This window comes from Haematobia irritans, chromosome 4 (assembly GCF_050003625.1).
Source record: "Haematobia irritans isolate KBUSLIRL chromosome 4, ASM5000362v1, whole genome shotgun sequence".
Taxonomy (NCBI): Eukaryota; Metazoa; Arthropoda; class Insecta; order Diptera; family Muscidae; genus Haematobia; species Haematobia irritans.
The window spans coordinates 171,891,721-171,905,718 of record NC_134400.1 but is presented as its reverse complement, the minus strand read 5'-3'; the positions used below and the strand labels follow the sequence as shown (position 1 = coordinate 171,905,718).

At 30.3% G+C, this 13,998-nt stretch overlaps 1 protein-coding gene across 1 annotated transcript in view; it reads right to left on the bottom strand.

Moving 5' to 3' along the window:
- The window catches only part of mirr (iroquois-class homeodomain protein mirror), a 36,577-nt gene extending 29,379 nt beyond the window's left edge, over positions 1 to 7,198 (bottom strand). Inside the window, exon 1 of the mRNA XM_075305378.1 lies at positions 6,409 to 7,198. Within this exon, the coding sequence (XP_075161493.1) occupies positions 6,409 to 6,450 (42 nt within the window). The 5' untranslated portion in view covers positions 6,451 to 7,198. The remainder of the gene's footprint in view (positions 1 to 6,408) is intronic.
- Between the last annotated feature and the right edge of the window lie 6,800 nt (positions 7,199 to 13,998).

Genomic DNA, 13,998 nt, shown 5'->3' with positions numbered 1-13,998 from the left:
TATGTAGTTTTGTGATCGGTGTTTGTAATACAGTTTAATTTTAACTATCTCAAAAGTAGTCTCCATTTTCTTTCCTGGTGGGGTTTCTTTCTTTTTTGGAGCGTCGGCTCAAATTTAAGGAAATTAACTTTAAATCCAAATTAAAAAAAAAAAACAATATTCCGAGACTGGATTGGACTTGTTTTCGGTATGACCCTTCCCTACACACAAAAAAAATTCACGAACATTTTTCCAATTAAAATTTTAATTGAGTTTTAAAAAATATTCAATTAAAAATGTAATTGATTCAACAAATTTTTTAATTGAAACAAAAATCAATCACAAAAATAATAGTATCAATTAATTTTTTAATTGGATCAATTAACTTTTTAATTGACCTTCAATTAATTTTTTAATTGATACTATCATTTCTGTGATTGAAGACATTTCAATAAAAAATTAATTGGATCAATTAATTTCGTAATTGAATCAGAAAAAAATTTTTTTTTTTGTGTGTATGTAAATCATTTCGTTTACAGTATCTTTCCAGATCACGAACAATGGCTATCGTATTGACAACGTCTGTTCTCCGTTTCATACGATGTATGCTTCGATTTATAAACGCTAATGCCAACTGAACTTTATTTTAGTTCATGAAGATTAATTGATTTTAGTTAAATTTTGCCCAATGTTTCTTATTTGAGTAATTTTTTGCTAAATTTAATGACGTGAACTAAAAATAAGAAAACATGTTGTATACAAATATAGTGTACAATTTTACTAAAAAATAAAATAGTTCGTATTTTCCCAAAATGGGAGAAGTTTGCTAAAACTGGGTTCATAGGTCTTTAAAATGAGTAAATTTCACTAAAATTGTACCTGCCTTGAATTTCGTACAACGCCAGAGACATAGATACACTGGTTGTGTAATAGACTTATTTCCCATGATTTACATAAAAATTTCTCTAAGTACATTTGTTATCAGCATCAGTGTTCAAGGAACGACATATGCCACATATACACCCAGTACACCAACAACATCATCAATTGCAATTCAATTCTATTGAATGTTTTCGTCTTTCGATAGATCATAAAAATATTGAGGCAAAAAAAAAGAAGACTGCACGATTCACAACAGACTCAATTCTATATCAGCAGCATAGCAGATTGTCAACTACAGTAGCATTTACGTGCCTCTTATTGTTGTCAGTGCGAATGTTTTTTTTTTTTCATCTACTACCAATAGCAAGACAGACAATGAAAAAAAAAATTAAAATTGTTTACAATTGTTTTTGTTCTTGTTAATTTTTTTTTGTTACAATCCATAGTATTGGCAACATTGATGGGTGCTTTCAACGTAATTGATTTCCTTTGAAATGCTACTAAAAAAACAACATCAGCAACCATACGTGTAGCGGTTTTATTTTATACACCACTACATACCCCCGTGGCTCGTCTTTTCAGAATCAAAAGTGAAGACAAAAAAAAAAAAAAAAAAAAAAAAAAGACATCTTCCACCACACTATAGAACATCATACCATGCACATGTCTTTCAAAGGTTTGTACAAATTTTTTATTGTTTAAATATTTTCATTTAATTAAATTCAACTTGTTGTATGTAAAGGGTGATTCTTTTGAGGTTAGGATTTTCATGCATTAGTATTTGAAAGATCACGTGGGATTTCAGACATGGTGTCAAAGAGAAAGATGCTCAGTATGCTTTGACATTTCATCATGAATAGACGTACTAACGAGCCACAACGTCGAATTTTCAGTGAATGGGCCCTAGAAAAGTTGGCAGAAAATCCGCTTTTTTATCGACAAATTTTGTTCAGCGATGAGGCTCATTTCTGGTTGAATGGCTACGTAAATAAGCAAAATTGCCGCATTTGGAGTGAAGAGCAACCAGAAGCCGTTCAAGAACTGCCCATGCATCCCGAAAAATGCACTGTTTGGTGTGGTTTGTACGCTGGTGGAATCATTGGACCGTATTTTTTCAAAGATGCTGTTGGACGCAACGTTACGGTGAATGGCGACCGCTATCGTTCGATGCTAACAAACTTTTTGTTGCCAAAAATGGAAGAACTGAACTTGGTTGACATGTGGTTTCAACAAGATGGCGCTACATGCCACACAGCTCGCGATTCTATGGCCATTTTGAGGGAAAACTTCGGAGAACAATTCATCTCAAGAAATGGACCGGTAAGTTGGCCACCAAGATCATGCGATTTGACGCCTTTAGACTATTTTTTGTGGGGCTACGTCAAGTCTAAAGTCTACAGAAATAAGCCAGCAACTATTCCAGCTTTGGAAGACAACATTTCCGAAGAAATTCGGGCTATTCCGGCCGAAATGCTCGAAAAAGTTGCCCAAAATTGGACTTTCCGAATGGACCACCTAAGACGCAGCCGCGGTCAACATTTAAATGAAATTATCTTCAAAAAGTAAATGTCATGGACCAATCTAACGTTTCAAGTAAAGAACCGATGAGATTTTGCAAATTTTATGCGTTTTTTTTTAAAAAAAAGTTATCAAGCTCTTAACAAATCACCCTTTATAACACTTTGCCAAAACCAATTGCAAAAGGCCATAAGAATAGGGTATTCATTTGGCTTTTGTATGTGACATCAATATCTAAGGCATGTGTTCGATTTTATTGAGATGTGGCAAGGCGCTGCGGTGTTCTATAAATAAATTACTTTGTAATTGAAATACAATTACAATTTTAATATAGGATATCGACACTCAAAAATAAAATTAAACCCACCAGGAAAAGTTATGGAGGTTACATTTGTACCAAACTATATTCTATGATAAAAAAAAAACATTCAATATAAATTTCAAGAAAAATTTTTAAACCTATGGTATGTTTACATAAATGTCCTTATTTGAAGAAACCAAAATAAGAGATAGAATTTGTAATAATTCTTTTATAAAAAAAGTCTGTAGCATCATACCAATTTCAAGATGAAAATGTTCAATTTAACTATAATGCAATCTGTGATATGAAAACAAAAATTTAATATTAATCTGCATATTCAAGAAAAATTACTAAAAATATTTGTTTTTTTATATTTACGATAATTTCCGGATTTGAAGAAAACCAAAAAATTAGGGTTTGTAAAAATTGTATTACAGAAAAGATATTAGCGCAATACAGAGTTCATAATGGAAATTTTTAATAAAATCTAAAAAAGTTCATGTAACAAAATAACAACAAATTTTAAAGTGAAGCAACACTTTTCATATTGGTGATATTTGAAATTAAACATAATAATTTTTATGATGAAATTTTTATGTTAAATTGGCTTTAGTGTCCCTTTGGTTTTTGATTGAGAAAATAATATCTAAATTTTTAAATTCAAATTTAATGTAAATTTAATAGGATTGCCATAAGGAATTTTTGTAAATATATGCCATCAAATAATTAAGCTTGTTGTAATTTTGAAGTAAAACACTACCATTGAAGGTTGCGATTATATTCATTGGTTGAGATTATTATTTATTTATATAAATTATACTAAACCTATAACAAATATAAAATGAGTATAGGAATAATAGAGAGTGGCCATCAGCTAGGGGCTTAGATTGATTTTTTTTTTCAATAACGAAATTAATTCATCCTATTAATTATTCATTGAAATTTCATCAATCACAGAAATTATAGTAGTATACAAAAATAATTGACACAATTTCATATTTTGATTAATTTGTACATGTACATATTTTTAATAGAATATTCAATTAAAATTTTAATTGTAAAAATTTTTGTATATTTTTCTTTTAACATACACTCATGAATAATTAATTCATCCAATGAATAATTAATTCATCCAATTAATTATTCATTGAAATTTCATCAATCACAGAAATTATAGTAGTATACAAAAATAATTGACACAATTTAATTTTTTTATTAATTTGTACATGTACATATTTTTAATAGAATATTCAATTAAAATTTTAATTGTAAAATTTTTTGTATATTTTTCTTTTAACATACACTCAGTGAACCCATCATGAAGGGAAGTTTTGGTTCATTTTAGAAAAGTTTGATTATTTTTAGAATATTTTTATTACAAACGCCGATATCTCAAAAATAAATAAACATGTTTTCGATAAATTGAAGAAAATTTATTGAATATAATTATTTTCTTTCTCTTGATAAAGAACATTTTTAGTTTGAAAGAAAAAAAAATAGAGTTCAAAATTTCAAGAATGTCTTTAACGCCGAAGTTCAAGATGAGCGCAATTGTGATAAAATCTAAAATACAAATTTAGTAAATTTGTATGTTTTTTTTTTTTTTGCGTATAAAGGTAAGTACTATGTTTGCTTTTCGCATTGAAATTTTCGTGGTTACTTTATTAAAACATTCCAATATAAAGCAGATAAATTAACTCAATTGATGCGATGTTTGTTGTTTTTCTAGGTTTCGACAAGACTTTACAGGAATAAGTTTGTTTTCATTTATAATTTCGATTATTTAAGGAAAAGTAATCGCGAAAATAAAGTGAGTTTCAACTCGAAAACCGAACATAGTACCCACTTTAATTTGTTATCCCTTTTCAGTTAATTTAACTAATATACGCAAAAATTTACAAATTCCAAGAACCAAAATGGAGTTAAATTGGCTTCAGTGCCCTAGAGGGTTAACTTTTTCACTAAAGCCAATTTAACTTTATTTTAAGTCATGGAATTATCATGTTTGGAGGAAGTTTCCTTTACTCTAATAATTTTTTGTGTACGTTAGTTAAATTAACTAATACCGAGGAAAAAAATATACTCAAATGAAACATAAAGATTAACTGAATTCATGTCTTCCACGAAATAGTTCAGAATTTCTTTAAATTTGTAAATTTTATCAAAAATGCGTCCATCATGAACTTCGTATGTCACTAAAGACATTCTTGCAATTTTGAACTCCAAGTTTTTCCTTCAAACTACAAAATTTTCTTTAACAAGTGAAAAAACTTAGTTATGTCTAATAAATTTTCTTGAATTTACTTATTTTTATGACATCGGCGTGATGCTAACGTTCGTAATACTGTTTAGTTGAAATTTTATACAAATATTCAAAAATTTCTAAAATTAACCGAAAGTTTTCTACCTTGTGGGTTCACTGTTTTTTCAGTGTATATTTAGACACACATATTTCTTTCAATATTATCCACATTTAAGAGTAATGCACTTATGCGAGTTGTCTCAAACACATTGTGCACTTTTTAAAGATGACCACATTTCAAAATATCCAAGATTGAATGTTTTTACTGCACATACATACATAGAGGAGTTCTCGGTAAAAATATATAATTAAGATTTTCGATGGTATCCATGCTAGTCTACTGTTGTTTTGGATTGCTACCATTTAGAATCCCCTCAAATGTGCAAAATAATACCACAACTATTCCTATCTCGAAATCATTTGAAATTTTTGTATATTTCATATGTACATAAATCGCTCAAAAAATATGACATTAACTTCACTCCAAAGTAGTTTCCTAAATGTATTTCAAAATTAAAATGACACGTGCAATGAATGAGATATGTATCCTAATTTTGATTCAATTAAATTTAAATTTACAGTCGCTTTGTTTGCTCAAACTTTCTCTATATTAAGGAAGCTTTGTTGTTTGCTGGAATACAATACCAAAATGGCCTACACGTCTGTATCCAAAGACACATTTTTGAGAGTACTATATTAACAGAAAATACTTAATGCTTAGTTCTGTTTGGGCACATTTCTCATACTACATACATTTACATGTACTACCCGGTATGGATAAGCAAAACTTGTGTGTATCGCACGAAGTAAATCCTTTATCATAGATCGAATTATGGAAGCGGAAGTAGTGACATACAAACGACTTCACTGCTGAGTTGTAATTTAGGGTCAAATAACATCGTAAATCGGGCAGCTCTTATTGTTAGTTGATGGTCTAGGTTTGACTAACGTTGAATATATGCACTCATAGCCGAAAAAAATTTCATAATTACAATGAAAGTTTTCGTTGTTGTAATGATGTTTCCATAATACAATTAAATACTTGATGGACACAATGAACAAAAAAAAAAACATTGGCCCAATTAAAAAAAAAAAAGTTTAGCAACAACTATCTTCAAGGTGTCATCTTAATGGCGGCAAAATTCCAGAATTTAAAGTCATTATTTTACAAAATGAATTCAGGACTAAATTTTGCCTTTCCGGATGCAAAAATAATATTTCGGTAGTTTCTTTCAGTATAAATTTGAATCTTATTAAGATTTCATAATTTTTTACCTCTATGGTATTAAAAAAAAAAAACTTTAAAAATCCTGATTAAAAGCTTAAATCTTATGTCCCATAATTTTTTTATTTTTATTTTTTTATATCTACATATAGACACAATAGAATAAATAAATTAATAAAAGAAAATTTTTTGAATACACACCATTACTAAACACACACCACTGTCATTACTGTGCACTGTCATTTAATTGGATGGAGATTTTCTTCCAAACTTCACACAAAACTCCTATTATAATCGCAGTACAAAATCAAAAGCAAACAAAAAAATAAATTTTTGTTTCCTTCGGCAAATAAAAAAAAAACTTTGTTGTATAGCAAATGTAAACTTTTTTGTTTTCTTCTTTTCTTTCTTTTTTTACTTTTTGAAGCCGAACAATTATTTCGGTTATTTAAATTAACCTTTGCAGGGCATTACTATATTTTTTTATTTAACACAATAATAATTTTCTTCTGCCCTTTTCTTATCACTTGTTTTTTCTTTGTTATTAAAATACGAAAAACCGTTTGCCGGCGGTAAATTCACAACTTCAGGCAGGTTTTCTTTTAAATGTAGGCTTCTCTGCGAGTTTGTAATGCACAATTGCTGTTATAATCTTTGGTAAAAATTTTCTTCAATTTTAAACTGTTAATCCAAAAAGAAGTGTTGCACAATATTTTTGCTCAAAATAAAATCCGTTTTAGCGGTAGAATTTTTTTTTACGAATTTTGCATCGTTTCACTTAACAAAGTAAAAAGCTACGGCGACGGCGGTATGCTTTAATTTCCTCACGGGTTTACGTGCGTTGTGTGAATGTGTGGTACGGTAATTTTTTTCCTCCATGAATATGAGAAAATTTTTTTCTTGCACTTCTACTACCAGTTTTCTTTTCTCGGTGTCCCGGCGTGCGGAAAACAAACGGACGACACGAACGAACAATCTGCGTAACAGTCAAAAGTAGACTAACATGGGTTACTTGAGCATGTACAAAGTGGTGGTGTACAACAAATGGGAATTACACGACAAACACGACACACAACACATATACAACAACATAGTAGTCGTCGTCGTCGTCGTTGTAGTCGTCATCATCATTGCCATACGTATAGCAATCAGAAAGAGTAGCAACAACAACTACAACACAGTGGTCTTCGAGGAGATACAATGCGATGAATGTATACATGAACAAGGGGACATGGATACAAACATGTATACAAAACATACAGTAACACCACCACCATTCACCCATCCATCCATCCATCCATCCGTCTATCGACAGTGTTAACGAAGCCAACAACACCTCACACACAAACACACACTACTTGTGCATTATAGCTAAATGGGAAATGAATGAAATTTCCTCTCTTACTCTCTTTCTCCATTTGTGGTATGAGTAACAAACTGGCCAGCCCTCCAATTTTCCAATAGTACAAAACAGTAAAGTGCCACCGTGTTGTATGAGTGGTGGCAATGCAGAGAGCAAGATTATCTGAGAGATCAATACCAAAACAAGATACTCACATATGGTGAATTCGTGAATTAATAATGACCATAGACATGTTGGGTTTGTTGCTGACATGGTTTGTTAAATAAAATTTTTGTTGAAACAACTATGAAGAAATATGAAATACAACCATAGATTAACTATTTCGCTTTATTTTACCTAATAATCTCAAAGTATCTGGGATTCAGATACTTTATGCTTTTTCAGGTTTAAAAGAGACAGAGAGTAGAGAGCGAGAGAGTGAGTACTGCTTGCAAAAAATGTTGAATATACGAAGAGAGAGGGAGAGCCGGCCGATGCATGTTGCTAAACAAGTTTTATTATATTTTGTTCATCTTTTTCTTGTTCTCGGTTGAATTTCAATTCAATTTGTATCTTGTAGATAGGTTTTGTATGGTATTAAGTGGTGGTTTTAAGTATCTTTTAGTTTTTGCTTTCATTCCAACTGCTGTTCGTCTTCGTTATGTTCCCATTAAAGAGTCAGCCAGCTAGATAGACAGACAGTCAATCGTATTAACAGGCTAACAAATACATCTACATAAGTCAAACTCACACGAGCTATAAACATAATATTTGTGTGAGATACTTAGACGTATTTTTTTTTTCTTTCTCGGATAATAATAATCAGTCGTACCAAGAACAACAACAACATGCATTGCCACCATCAACTACTCACAGCTCGTCGTACTACTCTCTACATCAAGCTGTTATTTGGGTGTGTGGTATTGTGTGCCTTATGTGTTTTGTTGTTGTTACGTTTTGTTTTATTAAAGTTCATTCATGCTTAAAACTCAATGGCTGGCTGGCTAACTGGCTGGTTGGATGATGAGTGTCTTATCACGGTTGTTTTTGTTGTTCTTCTTACTGCAGCCGCCTTTTGTGCCATTTGAACGGCCGACGACAACCGTTCGTTGTTCACAAACTGATGACGGCTGGTCAAAATGAACTAGCTGGCTTGCCTTTTTTCTTGTTGGTTTGATGGTTTGTCGTCTGACTTGCTGGTTGGTTCACAAATCACATTCGACAATATTTCCATATGAATAGTAACAGGGCATAGATTAATATAAAAAATCAATAGGCAATATAGAAAAAAATATTATATATGAAATGTAGGACGGTCATGAATTAAACAATTTTATAAAACCTGCTGCTACTTCTTATAAAAGGAATATTTTTGCGCATAGAAAAAGTCCATAATTAAACTAATGCAAAATTTAACTTATTTTTATTATAAAACCATACCCAGCAAAATAAGGGCGGCCAAAAAAGTACTGAAAATGTTCTTTTTGGATCCGGAAGTGGTGCAAAATTGACGCAGAAGCGATGAATTTAACGTGGGCTTGTCATAGGACGGAAGTCCTCAATTTCAACAGCCGTTGCACTGAATTTGCATCACTTCTTTAGGTGTGATCCGAATTCAATTTACATCCAAAAGTAAATTAAAAAATTTGGTGATATTTTGTCAAATAAATAATAAAAAAATAATTTTTATAATTTTTAATGGATTCTAACGCTTGTCGGAAACGTTTGACCTCAAATGTTTTCAAAAATTCACAATTTTTATACCCTTCACCACTACTGTGGTACAGGGTATAATAAGTTTGTGCATTTGTATGTAACGCCAAGAAGGAAAAGTCTGAGACCCATCGTTTAGTATACCGATCATCTTAGAATTAAATTCTGAGTCGATTTAGCGATGTCCGTCTGTCTGTCCGTCTGTCTGTCTGTTGATGTATTTTTGTGTGCAAAGTACAGTTCGCAGTTTTAGTCCGATTGTCCTAAAATTTGGTATAGAGTCCTGCTTCGGCTCAAAGACAATCCCTATTGATTTTGGAAAAAATCGGTCCAGATTTAGATATAGCTGCCATATATATTTTTCACCGATCTGGTCATAATTGGCGTGTATATCAACCGATCTTCCTCAAATTCCGTACATCCGAATATTTTATGAGTCTCGCAAAACTTGCAAAATATCAGCCAAATCGCTTCAGATTTAGATATAGCTCCCATATATAGCTTTCGCCCGATTTACACTCATTTGCTCACTGAGGCCAATTTTTTGCTCCGATTTAGTTGAAATTTTGCACAGGGAGTATAATTAGCATTGTAGCTATGCATGCCAAATTTGGTTGAAATCGGTTCAGATTTAGATATAGCTCCCATATATAGCTTTCGCCCGATTTACACTCATATGACCACAGAGGCCAATTTTTAACTCCGATTTAGTTGAAATTTTGCACAGGGAGTAGAATTAGCATTGTTGCTATACGTGCCAAATTTGGCTGAAATCGGTTCAGTTTTAAATATAGCTCCCATATATAGCTTTCGCCCGATTTACACTCATATGACCACAGTGGCCAATCTTTTACTCCGATTTAATTGAAATTTTGCACAGGGAGTAGAATTAGCATTGTAGCTATGCGTGCCAAATTTGGTTGACATCGGTTCAAATTTAGATTTAGCTCCCATATATATGTTTTTCTGATTTCGACAAAACTGGTCAAAATACCAACATTTTCCTTGTAAAATCGCCACTGATTAGTCGAAAAGTTGTAAAAATGACTCTAATTTTCCTAAACTTCTAATACATATATATCGAGCGATAAATCATAAATAAACTTTTGCGATGTTTCCTTAAAATTGCTTCATATTTAAATATTTTCCCATATTTGTTTTTACTAACGTTGTGTTCCACCCTAGTGCATTAGCCGACTTAAATTTTGAGTCTATAGATTTTGTAAAAGTCTATCAAATTCTGTCCAAATCGAGTAATATTTAAATGTATGTATTTGGGACAAACCTTTATATATAGCCCCCAACACATTTGACGTGTGATACACAGAAAAAAAGTGTCTCGTAAATTTAAGAAGATTTTTACAATAATTTATTACAAGAATTTTCCAGAATTTTAGTTCATTTTTCGTGTCTTGAACGAAAATTAACTACTCGAAAGGAAATTTTACAAATTCTAAGTAGCAATCGTTTAGTTCATGGCCTACAAAATACGATGGAAATTTCCTCAAAAAATTTCTTAACTGGTATTTAAAAATTCGTTTGTCATGCTATAAAACTACTTGTGAAATGTAAAGTATTTTCTAACTAATAAGTGCAATTTACTACAAGATTTTTTTGTATGAGAAAATATTTTTTTACGAAAAATGAACTTGAAAGTGGATAGAAATTTCTTACTGACAATTCCTATAGTTAATAATTGTTGGTAAAAAATTACACAATGAAATATTTTTAGTTCACATGTAATTAAATTTATAGATATTTTCGTCAAAAATGGGAGATATCATTTCATGAAAATTTTGCAAATTTTAAGTTAAACGTTTCATCGTTCATAAACTGGTGTGTCTTTACGAATATTATTCTTAGAGTAAATTGTCAGCAGATGCGATGAACTAATGCATAGTACAGAGATCTTTATCGGAATAGTTGAATGTGATTAATGTAAAGATGATGTTACTTGAGTTTTGTTGTGTATACATGAGCGTGGGGTTGTTTTTATTTTTGTTCATTTAGTGGTTTGTGTGTGTTTGTTATTCGTTAATGGTTTTTGGCTGGATGAGGTGTTGTTTTCAATAAAGGCACATGTGTTTTTGTTGTTGTAGGAATGTTTTGGCTTTGCTTGGTTTTGTTTGGCATGCTTCAGTTGTATAGTTGGCGTGGGATGTTGCATCTTTTAAGTAGGTATGCAACAAGGGAATATAAAGGCATGGAATATTTTGGATTTCTGAGACATATATTGGTGTTTGTTTATTAAACCTTTTAAATGAAAATTATTAATATTTTATCGGTAGTTTAGAAAAAAGTTATTAAGAATATTTAGGAAAATATGTTGAAATTGAAAGTGTATTGAAATTTTTATTATTCTATGTAAAAAAATAATATTCAATTCAAGATGAATTTGGAAAATGTTTGTTATATCTCAGCGTATAGTTTATTCATAAATTGGTAAGTATCTTTTTAATATGACTTTCTTTTAAAAAGAATATTTTTTATGTATATTATTATTTGTTAATTATTATTTTTTTTTATTTTTGAAAACCAGTTTAATGTTTTTCTTTGTTGTAAAAACAATATTTAATTTCAGAGCAACTCCAGATGGATTCGAACAAATTTAAAAAATAGAGAATTGGTAAGTTTTCTTTTAAAAATTGGCTTTCTTTCAACTAGAATATTTACGTTTTTATGACCTTTTTATAATCAAAATTACAGGTTTTTAATACCTTATTTTAGTATTTCTTTAATCAAATTTTTTTGGAAACTAATATAATATTTTTAATGTAAAAATAAATATTTAATTTCAGAATAACCCCTTAAAATTTGGACAAATTTTTAGTACTGCTTTGCCTGTAATTTAAAAGTGAATTGGTAAGGATTCTTTAACTTTCTTTTAGCCCTGGGCAGTCATCCTTATTTTTTGTACATTAACGTCAGACTTTGTCATTTTGACTACGGCTCATTTCAAGACGCTAAAATTTTCATCGTGAGCGAAAAAGTGAACCAAACTTGAGTTTATTTTCTTATTCAATTTGGTTTTAAGTAGTATAAAACAAAAATTCATAAAACGGTCGAATTAGTATAACTTAAATTCACCATTTCCCAATAGACTAAAATGCATTTTAAATCGAAAATTAAATTACGTGTCGTCATTTTGACGAATGATGACTGTCTAGGGTTATCAAGAATATTTGGTTTTTAATGCATATTATTATTTTTTCCATTAGATTTTTTGAAAACTTATTTAATAATTTTATTTAATATTTAATTTCAGAGTAACCCAAATAAATTTGGACAACTTTTTATATTTCCCCTCAGCGTACAATTTAATAGAGAATTGGTAAGTTTTATATTAAAACTTTGGCTTTCTTTCAACTAGAATATTTATTTTATTATATCCTTCACATCGATAACAACACAGTTTTATGAGTTTATATAGAATACTTCATTATTTTTCTAATTGTTTCAGGTACACATTTTATGAGATACGTTTTCCAAAGAAAAGTTGAATTCTTTACACCATTTGATAAAATGCCCCAAATATGGTAAGTTACAAGCTAAAATGAAGAATTAAAAATTATATTTCATTACATGGTGTTAATTTTTAACAATTTTCATTTTTGTTTCCATTTTTTCCAGCAAGATATGTGAAAAAACTACCTACGATGAATAAAAAAAGGATAAGTCAAAATGTCCAAACAGCGAGTTCAAATGAACTACTCTCTGCTCCATGTGGTCATAATTTTTATTCACAAAAAACATTGTATTAAGAACTTTCATCATAAGTTTTTATAATAAAGTACTTTTGCTTAAAGATAGTTTAATTTTAATGTATGAAAATTCTCATAATAGTAAAACGGTTTGTTGTTCCTTTAATTATTTAATTTCTCTGTACTGTGGAATGATTGATTTAAAAATAGTCTAGTCGTCGACATTTTAAAGAGACTGTTAACCAACTTTTATTATCGGGTTTCCCACAAAATAAGCAAGTAAACCAAAATAATACTGACCTTTTAACTTGGTAGGGGTATATAAATCTTATGGTGTTGTAAAAATGAACTAAACTACAATGTTATAGATGAACTAAAATTTAAGAAAATTATAAACTAGACAAGTTGAAAAAAAATCTTAAGGGCTAAATCATGGTCAATATTACTACAGGTTAGTTCATTTTGCAATGGAAAAGGGTTCACCGTTTTTTCAGTGTATGAAATCGAAAATTTAGATCTACAAAGTGGTGCAGGGTATAATATAGTCGGCCCGCCCGACTTTAGATTTTCCTTACTTGTTTCAGATTGGATTTAGCATTTTTTTCGACAAAATTTAAATGATTTGTCTTATTTTATGAATTCTTACACTGTTTTTAACCTATTTGAAACAAAAAGAAGGTAAAATTATCCATTAAAAGTATGAAAAAAACCATGTTATAAAAAATTGAATTAAAGGAACTTCCTGGGTAGTTAAAATAAAGAACATCATTGGGAGTGCATCTTCTGGAAGTGCTTGTAAAGTTGTGCCTTTGGAAGAACTTCCAAATTTTTGTTTGCTGGGTATTTGTTTGTAATTCACAGCCTATTTCTGATATCCGAACGAAAGCAATTGCGAACGAACGGTAGTCACTCACTTTCTTCTAGATTTGGGTTTCTCTAACTTCCTTTCGTTCGTTCGCATGGCTTACGTTACTGTCAAATGCTAGCATTCCAGAACTCAATTAATTCAATTTCCTGAAAAAGGCCCATACATTT